Source organism: Fulvia fulva, chromosome 8, assembly GCF_020509005.1.
Source record: "Fulvia fulva chromosome 8, complete sequence".
NCBI classification, from domain to species: Eukaryota; Fungi; Ascomycota; class Dothideomycetes; order Mycosphaerellales; family Mycosphaerellaceae; genus Fulvia; species Fulvia fulva.
This window is the reverse complement of record NC_063019.1, coordinates 347166-360799: the sequence shown is the minus strand read 5'-3', so window position 1 is coordinate 360799 and position 13634 is coordinate 347166. Positions and strand designations below refer to the sequence as shown.

Here is a 13634-nt window from a genome sequence, read left to right as displayed (position 1 = left end):
TAGTAGCAACATAGCATCGCTCAGCCTACTCTTCCCGATCCTCACCATTGTACTCCGGCAGATCACCAAAGACCTGAACCAAGAGTTAGCTGCCGACTTCAATTCAAGAGAAACCGCTGCAGCACATACTGGGGAGAATACGACGATGCTCATCGTTAAGGCGACTCAGCCAGGAAGTCCAGCACATATCACAATGGAAAGTGAAGACGGCGCCCTCACCACCGAAGTACGACTCTGCGAACATTTGGCTACTAGCGCGGTCTACGAGGAACAGGTTTGCGCTGTCGTGGCCACGGAAGCATCTGCTGATGTCGGGCGATAGGGTAGATGCACGGGATTCGGACTTGGTGGGTGCGCAGATCTTGCGTTCGCCGGGTGCGGCGGTGAAGGTGAGGGTGTAGATCTCGTCGTAGAGTTCTTGTGGGAGGGACTCGAGGCGTTGGCGGAGTGTGGGGGTGTTGTCCGCCATATTGTTGGTGGTGTAGAAGTGTGGGATGTGCCGTGGAAGTGGTGGTGTAGGGGCGGGTGAAGTGCCGTTGACGACCGTTGGGGCAAGAAGAAAGGTCAAAGATAGTTGAACAGCGTGGAGCAAGGGCTGTGGACAGAATTGGTTGCCGCTGAGCGCGTCGTCTACCTTCGGCAACAACATAATTGCTTGACCCGACCGACGTGCCATAGCGACGTATGGATTGCAGCGACCTATGCGAAGCGCCCTTTGTCAACAGCTCTTGGAGTCAAATTGCAAACGGCTAAGCTTGCGTTCCAGGTTAGAGCTTTGGTTCGCACCCTCCCTACACCCGACACCGACACCTTCCAACTCGAGCCTTAGTGCTACCAGATCTGACTTCGATAACCCCTTCAAGTCTACGCTGGCCAGTAGCCTGCGAGCTCCTGGTCCTTGTACTCCACGAGATCGCGTAGAACCTATTCAACCGTCAACATCTGCCTATCGCCACAATGCCCAGTTTGCTCACCTTCTTCGCGGACCCAACCCGCAGCTTGCTCGCAATCCGCATCCCGAAAACGGACTCCAGATACATTCTGACCGACCTTGCCAGTTCAACGGTCGAAACGACGACTCGAATGTCCTGAGGCATCTGCCGATGCTCGTGGCTGAGGTCTTGCAGCCATCTCCTGCAATCGAAGTTGCCGTTGAGGGTGAAGACTGCCCCACGGCCGCCGTAGTAAGACTTTGCGAACAGACGGCTGCTAGCACGGTCGATGAGGAAGAGCTTGATGCTGTCATGACCACAGAACGGTCTGCCAGACTCGCCTCCTGTTTTTATTTGCCGCCCGGAAAGGACGTGGTAGCCAAGTCTCTGACTCTGGCGGATCTTGCGCTCGCCAGGCTCGGCGGTGAAGGTGAGGTTGTAGATTTGGTCGTAGAGCTCTTGTGGAAGGCTCTCGAGGCGCTGACGCATGGTGGGAGGTGTGGTAGTCATGTTGGTAGTCATGTCAGTGGTGATATTTGTGGTGCTTTGGTGGGGGGTGATGCATGATCTGCGGGTTGTGTTCGAGGTTGGAAGTCGAGATGGGACGAAAGTGGAAGGCGAAAGGAACGGGCGAGCCGAACCTGAGGTTGAGGCCCGAAGCTCGAGCTAGAGGTTCGGCTTGTGACAGCGAGCAGCAAGTCGTTGATCATGCGGTCTTTGGCGCTGAGCATGTGAAGATGATCGAATGGTGTTCTCGCCCGCTGCTGACTCAAGATCTCACTCCCGGCTCAGGGCTTCAGGAACCACCCCTAGTGAGTGCAATCGATTGCGCAGCACATAACACGACTCGCTCTCCACCAGTTCTCTTTCCACTTTGCACCAGTTACCAACCTCGCAATGATCTCCAAGCTCACCACCTCACCACCACCTCACCACCACCTATCGAGCATGGCTACGATCAGATTCAACCGCGACGTCGCAAAAGACGGCATCATCAGTAAGCTTACCAGGTATGACCACTACGTGATGTTGGCTACTCGACCGACCTCCAACTCATATTCTCAAAGTGCCTTCAACAACACTGCCACAGACCCGGACATCGAGATTACCTGCAGCAGCTACATGTGGAAGTGTCATAAGCTCATCCTTCGCAACGCGTCCGAGTGGTTTCAGCGAGCCTTCGCGAGTGGTTTCCAGGTAGGCCACACATGGCATCCACCGTCAACGCCTAATCTAACACTGAGCAGGAGGGTACAGCCCATACCATCAATCTACGAGAGGATCTGTCTGAGCCTGAAGACGCGATTGAAGCAATGTTGAGGTTCTGCTACTCCACCGACTACGTGTTGAAGTGAATGCCCGTGCACCAGCGTATGTAGTCACGTGTGGCTACGGACTAGGGTTGCATCTCTACTATTAGACACCTAGCGACCTACAACAATATCAACCATCAATCTACAACTGATACTACGACGATCAGAAGCAGCTCGAGCCAGCTACCTTCAAAGTCCGTGTATTCTCACTTGCTGAGAAGTATTTCGTCAAAGGCCTTGACCTGTTGGCGATCGACAAGTTTCTTGCTTCAGTTGGCAAGGGCACTCCCGTTCCAGACCTGACTAAGGCTATCTCGGAAGCGTACGCCATCTGCGTGGACTCTGAGCGTCTGCTGAAGGACGCCATCATCAAGCATGTCTCCGAGCAGGCGGACTTTCTCATCAACTTCAGTGGTGAAAAGGAGGAGTACAATGAGCTGATGGAGAGTACACCGGGCTTCGCTGCGGACGTGACAAGGGTGCTCGCGAAGCAGATGCAGGCCACTCGAAAGCGCCGAGCTGAGAGTCCACCACCTGAGTCCTCTTCGCGAGCACGGCCTGTGTCCGATCGAGCGGGACGCTACCGCTATGCCTGCCCTGACGGCTGTGGAACTGCCCGGACCTTTATCTTCACGAACTTGAACCAGACTGCCAGCATTCAGTGTCCCGTCACTACAAGATTCTATCATCTTACAGGTTGGGAGTGGCAGCGTTACTATTTGGGTACGTAGAGCCCATCATCGTCTAGCAAAAAGACAGGATCTGTGTCCTGAAGCGAACAGGGCGGGGAGTGACCATGGCAAAGAGGTCTGAAGTTGCCATGAGCACCAAGTCATCGAAGATCCTTTCCATTTCTGTACCTAGTACTATCATTTTCAATGAATTTGCACCGGTACTGCTGTGTTGGGTTCTGGTCATGACTTTCACATGCAAAATCCACTCACAATCATGCTTAGTCATCACCACGACTATGACCCTTCACACTTTGCCCCGTGCAAAATTGCGCATGCTGACCTCTCACATCCGGATACCGTCAGTGTTACCAACACAAGTCTCACAACCGGCATCATGGCGGCGATAGACTTCACCCAGCGCCCGACCCAAGAGGCATTCACCAGTATCGCGAAGTGCGTACAATGTCACTTGCCTCAAACACAGCACTGACATGACTATCCAGCGCCTTCAACGATCCTACTACTTTTTCCGACATCAAGATCGTGTGCAATGGACAAGAATGGCATTGCCACAAGCTCATCCCCAGCCGCCGATCCGAGTGGTTCAGGCGAGCATTCGCAGGAGATTTCCAGGTATGCACGAGACAGGGCCAAGTTCGCAATCAGCCACCGGCACGATACTGACACTGCCCGCCAGGAGAGCCGTGCCGGTGCCATTGAGCTCCACGAAGACATTTCCGACGTCGCCATTCTCGTCCGAGCCATGCTCCAGTACTGCTACACCAGCACGTGCCCCATCGTCGCGAACCCTCAGATCCATCCCATCCTCTTCCGCATCCGCATGTTCGCTTTGGGAGAGAAGTACTTCGTCCAAGGACTCTGCGAGGTTTCTAGCCATGGTCTCGACCTCATGCTGAAGGCCACATCGAACTCTATTCCTCTGACCTCGGACACCTTTCTTCAGGCCATCCGAGAGGCGTACACCCTCATCAAAGACCCACAGCGTCACGTTCGCGACATTCTGATCACCCACGTCGTGAACAGTTCCCGCCGCACTCAAATCACTCGAGGCTCTCAATACCGCGACCTCATGCAAGAGCTACCCGACTTTGCGATTGATCTCACTATGGCATTGGTCGAGAAATCCATCCCTCATACCGAGGTCACCACACGGCTCAGTCCACCGCAGATGCTCCTCATACTGCAACCTCACAACTGGGAAGATTTAGTGGACCCGCACATTCTATCTGGGCCATGTCGCTACAACTGTCCGGACGGCTGTGGAGACGTCTTTACGGCATCGATGGGTGGAAGCAGCTCAGGCAACTGGCACCACTCATGCCAGGTCATGGATACTTTCCACCATATGTCATTCCAGCGGTGGGCCGAGGAGTTCTTGGTTGATGAAGGTACATAGACGGCTCAGGCGCCTGGAGAGCCCCTGAAATGAGAAAGGGACTTGAGTCCTGTACCACGATACTCACGATAGTTCTTTGTCTCGAGATGGAGGGAAATGTAGTGCAAAGAGCCTGAAGGTCACCTCAGGCCGTCGTTACGGATTTCGATAGCGCAGAGGTCACCACAGGTTATCATATGAGAATTCATCGACTTCCTGACCGAGAGCAGGCAACAAAGTTGAATGCTGCCGAGCGCTTTGACTAAGTGATAAAGCAAAGGTGTTTGCTTGAGCATACCAGCGTGTAGCTAGATAGCGAGATCGACGTGATGCGGTCGAGCACACAGCGGGTCGCTATAGATCTAGATCACGACTGTGCGCCCTTTGGACAGCATCTCGGAAGTATAGTCAACACATGTACCGGCAACATACTTTGTCATCAGCCCTCGGACCATAGAGTGCCAAGTCTTCCATCACGTACATGTACATGAGGCTGCAGCTACTGCTCCGCCCATCATGGCTGTATTCAGCAGCCTGTGGCTTCCTGATTCGAGGAGCGCTTCAGGCACGGTCACAGCAAAGATCCAAATCGCCAGCTCCTTAAGCCTGGGCTGCTTCGGCCATTCGTCCAGTGGTTCTTCCGTCGCAGTCTTTGATGCTGACGTTCTTGCTGGATATTCATGTGCTGCGCCTCATATTGACTGAGTGTATTTCTCCAGCGGCGTCTCGATGGAAGATGCTCGTTTGTTACTCGAATGATTGCTACACGAAGGTCCAGCCAGATCTTCTTCTTTTGTGAGACCGACCTGTCTCAGTCCAGGTGTTTCGAGATAACACTGAATCTGTTGATAAGGTGCTAATCGTAGCAAAGCTTGAGGGCTAGGAAGTCCGGTCCTTGAGGTATCCACAACTCCTCGAAGCTGCCGCAATACTCTTTTGCCCCATCCAAGTATCTCGAATACAAGATAGCTATAGACTCCACGTTCGTAGGTGGTATGCCAGCCCACTTGCTGTGGCGTAACACCACCCCGCCGAGGGGTACACGGTTCTGTCGAGCGCACCTGAGAAAGTATCTGCAATGTGATGAAGCGATTCGGCGTGACCCTGAATAGGGACCTCAAAGTGGATGTAGTTGTATCCGTCTAGTAATGACTGTCACTCCTGTGGCGGACCAGAGTGAGGATATGGGTTGGAAGATAGCGACTAGGGCGAGAGGGCGATGATTTGGGAATGCACACACTAGCCTGATGATCAGAGAACGCAGCTGCCATTAGTACGCAGAGATTACGGACTACGCTTCTTTCCTTATCTTTATGTATTGCAGTGAACGCCACCGGAATGAAGACGCTAGCGGCTTTCACATGCAAATCTTGATCCCACTTAGTCATCACAAGCGGGCCGCGAAGGGTACGCGCCCTCTTCAAAGATCACTTCCACCGCCCGGCTTTCTCCACGCAAACACATTCCTTCCCACAGTACAAATAAATCCAACACACACCTGCGACGGCATGGGCGAACACGACTTGAATCTCCGAGCCGCGCAAGACCAGATGCTGAGCAAAATGGCAGAGTGCGTCGAACAAGAGACCGGAGGTGATGGCTCATGCTAACGCGATGTTTCAGCACCTTCAACAACCAAGCCGCGTACCCAGATATCGAGATTGTCTGCGCCGGGCAGAAATGGCTTTGCCATAAGGTCATCCTTAGCAGATCCTCCGAGTGGTTCGAGCGAGCGTTTGGTGGCGAGTTCAAGGTGCGTTGATGTCGAGTATGGATCGAGATCCCGTACTGACCGCCGACCCTTCAGGAGCGTGATGCGAAATCCATTGAACTTCACGAGGACTTCGAAGATCCAGGACCGGCCATTGAGGCAATGCTGAAGTACTGCTACACCTTCGGATACGACTCGAGTACGGATCCTTCCTCCGTCACATTCGACATCCGCATGTTCGCGCTGGCCGAGAAGTACTTCATCAAGAACCTCGACCGCCTCGCAGCCGGGAAGCTGAAACCTGCCCTCGAGAACGTCTCGTCCGACAAGATGGAGGAGGTCTTCGCAGAAGCTATCGCCGAGATATACACCAACACAGCAGACCCAGAAAACATCCTCCGCAACACCATCATCTCCCCGCTCCTGGCCAGAATAGACCTCGAGACTTTCATCGACAGCAAGACATGCCAGAACCTCATGACCGACTTCCCACCCTTCGCCCTCGACCTCTCCCGTACCCTCATCCAGCAAAACAAGAAGGCAAAGGAAGAAACCAAGAACTCCTGGATAGAACAGGTCCACCCCGACGGCTCCACATCCCACTACAACAAATCAACGCACCAGCGCCGCACACTCGTCAAATCCGCATTCCCACACGGCCACCCTTACTACACATCTCCCACCCTATCAGGACCCTTCCCGGCCGCGAGTGGCTACACTCCCGCCGGGCTACCAAACATTCCACATGATCACCCCACGATGCCAACCCCCTTTCCACCACCGCCGACGACAAGCGCTCCAATCCGAGTCCCACCGCCAGGTCCTTTTCCACCGCCATTGCGCTCGTTGACCATAGCATCACCAGCTTCCGCGACATGCTCGTCATCATCATCTTTCTCAACCGGAGGTCCGCAAACCATGCGTTTCCGCCTGAACGCACCCAACACACGAAATTTGCAAGGTCCACTACCACCAGACCCCCAAATCCCCATCCCCATTCCATGAAACCAAGCAGCAGCAGCCGCAGACGCATTAGATCCTCGGATTGAGCGTCAGGGCCTGATACTTAGAGATTCCACAGGTGGGAGTCGTGAGGAGGGCGCTCAGAGGCAGTCGGCGAGAAGATGAAGTGAATGATCAGGCTGGCGGCACAGCGTAGTGATGTGGCTTGCAAACGGGGTCTCTAGCAGATTGGTGAACGTGTCAGCCATTGCGATTGCTCAACGTTTTGAGCCGCAATGCTTCTGGTGCTCATCAGTAGCATATGCGAAAGGAAAGAGTAGGGGCAATGAGGAGACCACCCAGAGGTGATCGGCGAGGAGATGACGCGGAGCGTTCCACTAGCAGCACAGCCAAATGCTTTGGCTAAAGAGATGGCCCTCTAGCATACTGTCAAAATCTATAGCACCGAAAGTCTGCTGCAGCTCACAAAACTATACTCAAACCTCGGATTTCTCTTCTGCCACCTCCTCATCCTTGCCTTCGCCCTTGTGCACTTCCTTGGCACCGTCCTCTACTCGCTCTTCCTGCTCTACCTCAGCCTGACTGTCCTGTCTACGCTGCTGCTCGCTAAGTCCACTCGGACCCCCCTGCGGTCCCTGATACGGTCGATGAGCAAACTTCTTGAGTGCGGAATCCATTACCTCAGCCTCTCCTTCATTCTTCGAAGCATGTGGCACGCTTCCATGAGCGAGCCTTTCCAGTACAGACTCCGGCAGCCCGAATAGTCCCGTGCTTTCTGTAGGTCTCGCGTTGTGTGAGGTGTCTAGTGGGCCAATCTGACTTGACCTGCGCCTAGAACTAGCCGTTTCTTCGGGGATTACAGTCCGCTGGCTTGCTGCGCTATCTGGTCGTGGTGGGTCAAAACCAGTCCTGCCTCGCATTTCTGGCGGTGTGCTATCGTACAGGTAATTCTCTTCTGTTGTCAGGCTCGGGCTAGGCGACTGGGTAGACTCTGAGCTCGTTGTGCTCTGCGCTGCCGGTGAGACGCCATCAACCTCGTCAGGCTGAAATGAGGTGCCGCTGGGTAGACTTGCAGGTGGTGGGCTCGTGTTTTGTATTTCATTAGGAGGAGTCGAGCCATACAGATCCTCCTCTTCCTCAGATGCAGACGCGACAGCCTGGCTTGACCCTGAAGGGAGCATATCGTTAGCATAGAACGATGCTTGATAGTGGAAGCACAGGCGCTTACCAATAGATAGTGTATCGTCTGAATCAAAGAAATCGCTGGTGTGAGCCGGACTGATCGATCCCAGCGGCGGTGTCTCTTGAGCGCGCATCAACTCTCGAGACCGTTTCTGTATCTGCTGCGCGATAAGACCCTTTGGTGCGTCTGGCGGTCTCTGTTGGGCCTGAGTGCCTCGGCACACAGGCACAGGAATCGGGCGCGTATTCTCCCATTGTGACTCGGGGATCGTGGACAGGCTGTCATCCGGATGGGGTGGACGGGAGCGCTGTGAAGCAACAGGTTAGCGAACAGAAAAGTGCGTCGTGCAGTGCATATCCCCATCACTCTGTGACTGTCTGCCGCGCCGGTGGGCGGCCCTCGACCTCAAGACACGTACCTCATTCCGAATGCCATGCACAGTGGCATCGTCTGGCGTGATGCTGAAACGTGTTTCTCTATTCGGTTGAGACTACCAACCGCTAGTCATACGTCTCAGGTTCTCGCTTTGAGCTCGGCGGCGTTGTACTTGTCTGAAAAGGATGTGTTAGCGCGTCGTGCATTTGCTAGATCAAGGGAGACAAAGCAGTCTGCGCGGCCTTGTGGCGGCACGCGCTCTCAAAACGTACACTGGCGTTGGCGCGACATCGAGTCTGCCCTGTACTGCGAGGAGATCATCGCGCTGCGATTGTAGCGAGATGTCGTCGACCTCGACGTGGTCTATGGGCACGCGCGAAGGATAGTAGAGCTGTTGAGGTGCCCAACCAACCTGAAAGCGTTCGTGTGCGGACTGCAATGGTCGCGGATCTGGCATAGCCAATGCACGGCGCGCATTTGTATGGGGGCGCAATCGCGTGGGTGGCTCGTAACTGTGTGGCGGTCGCTCGCCGCGGTGGAAGGATCGTGTTACTGGCCATGCCGAGTCCGCTGCTTGGAGTTGGTCGGTGTCGGTGAGAGGGAGCTCGCTGTCATTGTCGATTGCTGGCGCGCTGTCGTGTGGAGCATGCTGATCAGGTCTGCTTGGGATCCCACTCTACGAGTCCGGCTGACGCTGAGGCAACAGTGGTGCTCTCTCGCTATTGTCATCGCCCACTGGCTTAGAAGCGCTGTGATTTCTCAATTCCGTATTCTTGAACCAAGCCGCCATGATCAGGAGGGCAATTTGCAGCGTGCCAGTGACCACATACGGCAACCACGTGCTCCACCCTCTCTTGATTCCCACCCTATTCGCCAAGGAAGCAGCAAAGACAAAGGCACCGGGAGCCTGCACTAGCAGTGTAAACACAGACAAGCTCTTGAGATCCTGCAACTTCCAGGTGTAGAAAATTTGCGGCACGTATTGTATCCCAGCGAGTATCCCAGCTATTGTACCCAGCAGATCTGCCCAGAATTGGTCGTATTTGTGGAAGGCATTCGTGATGACGATGGTGACGAATAGGACCGTGAAGATGGCGCTGGGGATGGTGAGCATAACGACAAGGCGGTGTTTCTCGTTTGCTGGAGGCTCGTGTGGGTGTTCGGTTTCGGTGGCTGCTGCTGTGTCTCGATTGTTGGTCGGAAAGTAGACGACGAACAAGATGACGCTGGAAGGAAGATCAGTACCTCACACTGCGTTAGTCGGCTCGAAGCACTCACATTATCATGAAACAGGTGCACTGTACAACCAGTTGTGCCACGCCCAACAGCGCAGCAGCGCAGGCAACGCCATTGATCTCTTTGCAGCAGCTGATGTCCTCGCGACTAGCGGGAAGGCTGATGATGTTTCCAAAGGCGCAGATGCTGCTGAGGCCGCCCAGTAAGATCCAGTATGGTGATAGACCGGCGGAGCTCCGTTTCTGCCAGATCTTGATGAACTGTGGTATGTAAGAGCCTAGGATGCCGACAACGAGTAGTGCTGCTATTGTCGTGGCGAACCAGTTTGGGTGTGCGAGCGCCTTGCAGTGCCCCATCGCTTCGTGCATCTCACAGCTTTCGACGGCACTATGCGCGGTGTCGTCGGAAATGACAGCACCGTTGCTTGGGGATGGTGTAATGCACGACGTGTGAAACTGGGGATCTCGATTGGAAAGGACAGGGCATTGATTTGCAAGGTGTGAAAAACTATGTTATTTGAAAGCAGTGCCTTATTAGCTTTTATGTAGGGCACGTTGTTGCCCTAAATTAGTTGTTGCAATCTCCTCGGCTAATATTTATTATATCCTTACACCCTATAACGTGCTTCACTACCGAGCGGGCCACTTTTACTAAGAATTATACTACTTCCACTTTAATTGCGACGGTATCTTAACACGACGACATCCTACAGAATCGTTACTAGGAGGACAATTCCTCTTCAGATTCTTCGCTATCTAGCGAGTCTACTTAATAGGTACGTACGTTATGTCGTAATCCGAGCGTATATATAGACAACATCCTATTATTTGTCGCGATCCGAGCGTGCACATGGGCAACATCCCATCATCAAAACTTGAGGCCACGTACGCTAAGAATCAGGTGACTGATTAGTCACCTGCAGCCTCTTCAAGAGCAACACTTGTCTATTCTAGATAGACATATGCAATACACAACCTGCTTTTGAAACACCCTATATAAGCCCGTACAATAACTTCCTACACTTCTAACGTAATATTATTAAAACTTAAGGCCACGTACGCTAAGAATTAGGTGACTAATTAGTCACCTACAGCCTCTTCAAGAGCAACACTTGTCTATTCTAGATAGACATATATAATATATAACCTACTTTTGAAACACCCTATATAAGCGCGTATAATAACTTCCTATACTTCTAATAAATAGTTATAAGCCCGGTTAGCGGTTACTAACATTCGCTACGATAAGGAAGCCCTAAAGTAGAGTTTATATCGTTATAACACCACTACTATAACTAGTATAGTAGTACTACCTAGGCCTAGTAAACCCGCGTAGAACTTTTACTAGCCTATAACCTATTTTATAGTTATAGCTACTACCGAGACTCCGGTAACTACCGGTACCCTACCTTAGGGTACCGTAGATCTAAAGAGCTATAACTAATAGGATAAGTTTAACTATTAGCTAGAGCTCTACGTAGAGTCTTTAAATGTCTAGAAGTATATAGATCCTTACTAACTAAGTAACGAGCTAATAGAGCCTACTTACTTAACGTTTAAGGAAATCTAATAAGCGTATACGGTAGGAGACGCTATATTAAGAGACCTTATTAAGCTACGACAAATAGACGTAGACCGAAGGTAACGGATATACGATATCTTTACTACTACGCGATCAAAGCTTACTACCTACCTTATCCGTACGACGACAGAGCTAGGGTAAGAGCTAATACACGGCTAGAACACCCTTAGAGCGAAATACTAGGCTCTTAAGGATTAGTATAGTCTAGACGATATTCTACGTAAGCGGTAGCTTACGCTTAAGCTATCTAGGCTGTTGAGAATATGCAGGTCATAGGGTCAACATTGAGTGCTTAGGGGGATTAGTAATCAGGGCTTGCTAGTCAAGTCCTGAGTACAGCTGTCCCTCCTGAAACACCTACACTAACACCGGCGATACTGTATGTAGATACACGCTATCCCATTGGGTCCTTCTTCGTCTTTGGTGTGATCCGCCGTCTTCCACTGCTGCGCAACTCGTATCTGTTTAACATAGGCTTTAGAAGGCTAGCGTACGTAGAATCGATAACTAGTACTTAGACTAGTTAGTTTTATAGACTAAGATACTTAAGTATAACTACGTCGAGTACGACGACCTTAGTAGACACTTCCTACTTACTATTTAGTAGAAGTAGGCTCTAGCCTACGGTACTTCTCTATATAACGAGTAGAAGCGTAACAAAATGTTACTATAAAAGCTTACTAAGCGTTACCTTAAATAGACACGCGATACCGTACTAGTAATAACTAATAGTCAATTAGTCTTCGTAACCTTCTCCGGAGAAACCTTAGTAGAGGATAAAATAGTACCTATAGGTACTAGCTTAAAGGAGGGTGACCGTAGTAGTAGCCGTAGTAATAACCGTAGTAATAGTCGCGGTAATAAGGGTCGTCGTAGTAGCCGCGGCGATAAGAACAAAGACAAGGATAATAATAGGCTAAGCGGCTACTAGAACATTACCGGCGAGCCTAAGGATACCTATTATAAGGGCCTATTCTTATACAATATAATTAACCCCGATAAGCGCCTAGTAAAGGATTAGCGCTTAGAGTAGTAGAAGAAGTACTAGAAAAACTTTATCAACTACTACTTAAGCGACGACGGCGAGCGTCTACTTAGCGTGTTAAATCGTAATAATCGTAAGGACTAGGAACGTAACAAGGCTATTATTAATACGAAGAAGGCATTACTAAGCAATAAGGGCTTTATTGGCCTTACTGTTCTTTCTAGCTCAATTAGTAAGTTAAGCGTCAACTTTAGGAATTGCTAGGTATATAATAACTGTTTAGACACTTATATAATTCATTATTATAACTAGGGGGGTATAGAGTTTATTATAGAGCGTGTTAAACAAGTACGAGTTATATAGTAGTAGAAGACGGCGGATTACACGAAAGACAAAGAAGGACCTAATAGGATAGCGTATATCTATATATAGTATCGCTAGTATTAGTATAGGTGTAGGTAGATACTAGGTGTCCGGATGTTTACTAGCCTATAGGCTAGTAAACCCTAGTCACGTGATCTAGTTATATAACACACCTATACCTACATGCTTGTCCTACGGCCTATATATTCTTAATAGAGCGCCTTACTACCTTAGAAATCTAGGCTAGAATAACTACCTTTCTAATTATAGCGTTAGGGTGTATTTATATATTAATTAGGGGCTATTTATTCACCTTACTAGATATAGCTTACTACCTAGGCTTTTATATAAACGTTATCTCTTATATACGTATAGAAATAGCCGGACTCTAGTAGTACGGACGTAGCAATTCAATATAGTACAACGACACTAAATTAATAGACCTATACCGCCCTACTAGTACAATCCCTTTCTTTAAGGTAGTTATACTACCTAAGTCACCTATTATTTACTAATAGCCTATAAAAGAGAGCCTAGTACTACCGAAGGTCACTAAAAAGATACGTAACGCGTACTTTATTAGTACTATTAGTAAACGTATAAACATCGGCAATAAACCTACTAATAGCGTAGTATCGCTAACTACTTAAGAGGATAGTAACTATACCGTTCTCGTAGTTATAAACAGTACTAGGGGCACTAAAGGTATAGCTACATCTAGTAGGACCCCTATTAAACACCAAAAGCTCTCTAGCCGCTAGTAGTATCAAATCATTAGTTATATTAGCGCTAAACGTATTAAGTAGTTACCGCTTAGAGTTAAGGAGGTGATTATAAACGATAGTCTAAGCGTACCCCTTACTATATATTATAGAATATATAGGCTTAGTAAAGCTTATAAGGTATATAATCGGTCTTAGCC

At 50.4% G+C, this 13634-nt stretch overlaps 7 protein-coding genes across 7 annotated transcripts; 3 read left to right on the top strand and 4 right to left on the bottom strand.

Annotated features, from left to right (window-relative positions):
* Positions 1–62: 62 nt before the first annotated feature.
* Positions 63–469, bottom strand: CLAFUR5_10813 (uncharacterized protein; the record flags this gene model as incomplete). The annotated part of the gene is made up of 2 exons (XM_047909961.1): positions 63–73; positions 130–469. 2 exons carry the CDS (start codon positions 467–469, stop codon positions 63–65), a joined length of 351 nt encoding a protein of 116 aa, XP_047764957.1.
* A 395-nt stretch (positions 470–864) lies between these two features.
* On the bottom strand, positions 865–1454 carry CLAFUR5_10812 (uncharacterized protein; the record flags this gene model as incomplete). The annotated part of the gene is made up of 2 exons (XM_047909960.1): positions 865–924; positions 975–1454. The coding sequence occupies 2 exons, from the start codon at positions 1452–1454 to the stop codon at positions 865–867; spliced, it is 540 nt and encodes a 179-aa protein (XP_047764956.1).
* A 504-nt stretch (positions 1455–1958) lies between these two features.
* Positions 1959–2976, top strand: CLAFUR5_10811 (uncharacterized protein; the record flags this gene model as incomplete). The annotated part of the gene is made up of 3 exons (XM_047909959.1): positions 1959–2129; positions 2180–2275; positions 2413–2976. 3 exons carry the CDS (start codon positions 1959–1961, stop codon positions 2974–2976), a joined length of 831 nt encoding a protein of 276 aa, XP_047764955.1.
* A 196-nt stretch (positions 2977–3172) lies between these two features.
* Positions 3173–4336, top strand: CLAFUR5_10810 (uncharacterized protein; the record flags this gene model as incomplete). Its single annotated transcript, XM_047909958.1, has 3 exons — positions 3173–3372; positions 3423–3552; positions 3617–4336. 3 exons carry the CDS (start codon positions 3173–3175, stop codon positions 4334–4336), a joined length of 1050 nt encoding a protein of 349 aa, XP_047764954.1.
* Positions 4337–5823: 1487 nt separating this feature from the next.
* Positions 5824–7031, top strand: CLAFUR5_10809 (uncharacterized protein; the record flags this gene model as incomplete). Its single annotated transcript, XM_047909957.1, has 3 exons — positions 5824–5885; positions 5939–6068; positions 6123–7031. The coding sequence occupies 3 exons, from the start codon at positions 5824–5826 to the stop codon at positions 7029–7031; spliced, it is 1101 nt and encodes a 366-aa protein (XP_047765407.1).
* Positions 7032–7465: 434 nt separating this feature from the next.
* Positions 7466–8619, bottom strand: CLAFUR5_10808 (uncharacterized protein; the record flags this gene model as incomplete). Its single annotated transcript, XM_047909956.1, has 3 exons — positions 7466–8157; positions 8218–8450; positions 8591–8619. The coding sequence occupies 3 exons, from the start codon at positions 8617–8619 to the stop codon at positions 7466–7468; spliced, it is 954 nt and encodes a 317-aa protein (XP_047765408.1).
* Positions 8620–9223: 604 nt separating this feature from the next.
* Positions 9224–10151, bottom strand: CLAFUR5_10807 (uncharacterized protein; the record flags this gene model as incomplete). The annotated part of the gene is made up of 2 exons (XM_047909955.1): positions 9224–9773; positions 9826–10151. The coding sequence occupies 2 exons, from the start codon at positions 10149–10151 to the stop codon at positions 9224–9226; spliced, it is 876 nt and encodes a 291-aa protein (XP_047765403.1).
* Positions 10152–13634: the final 3483 nt, after the last annotated feature.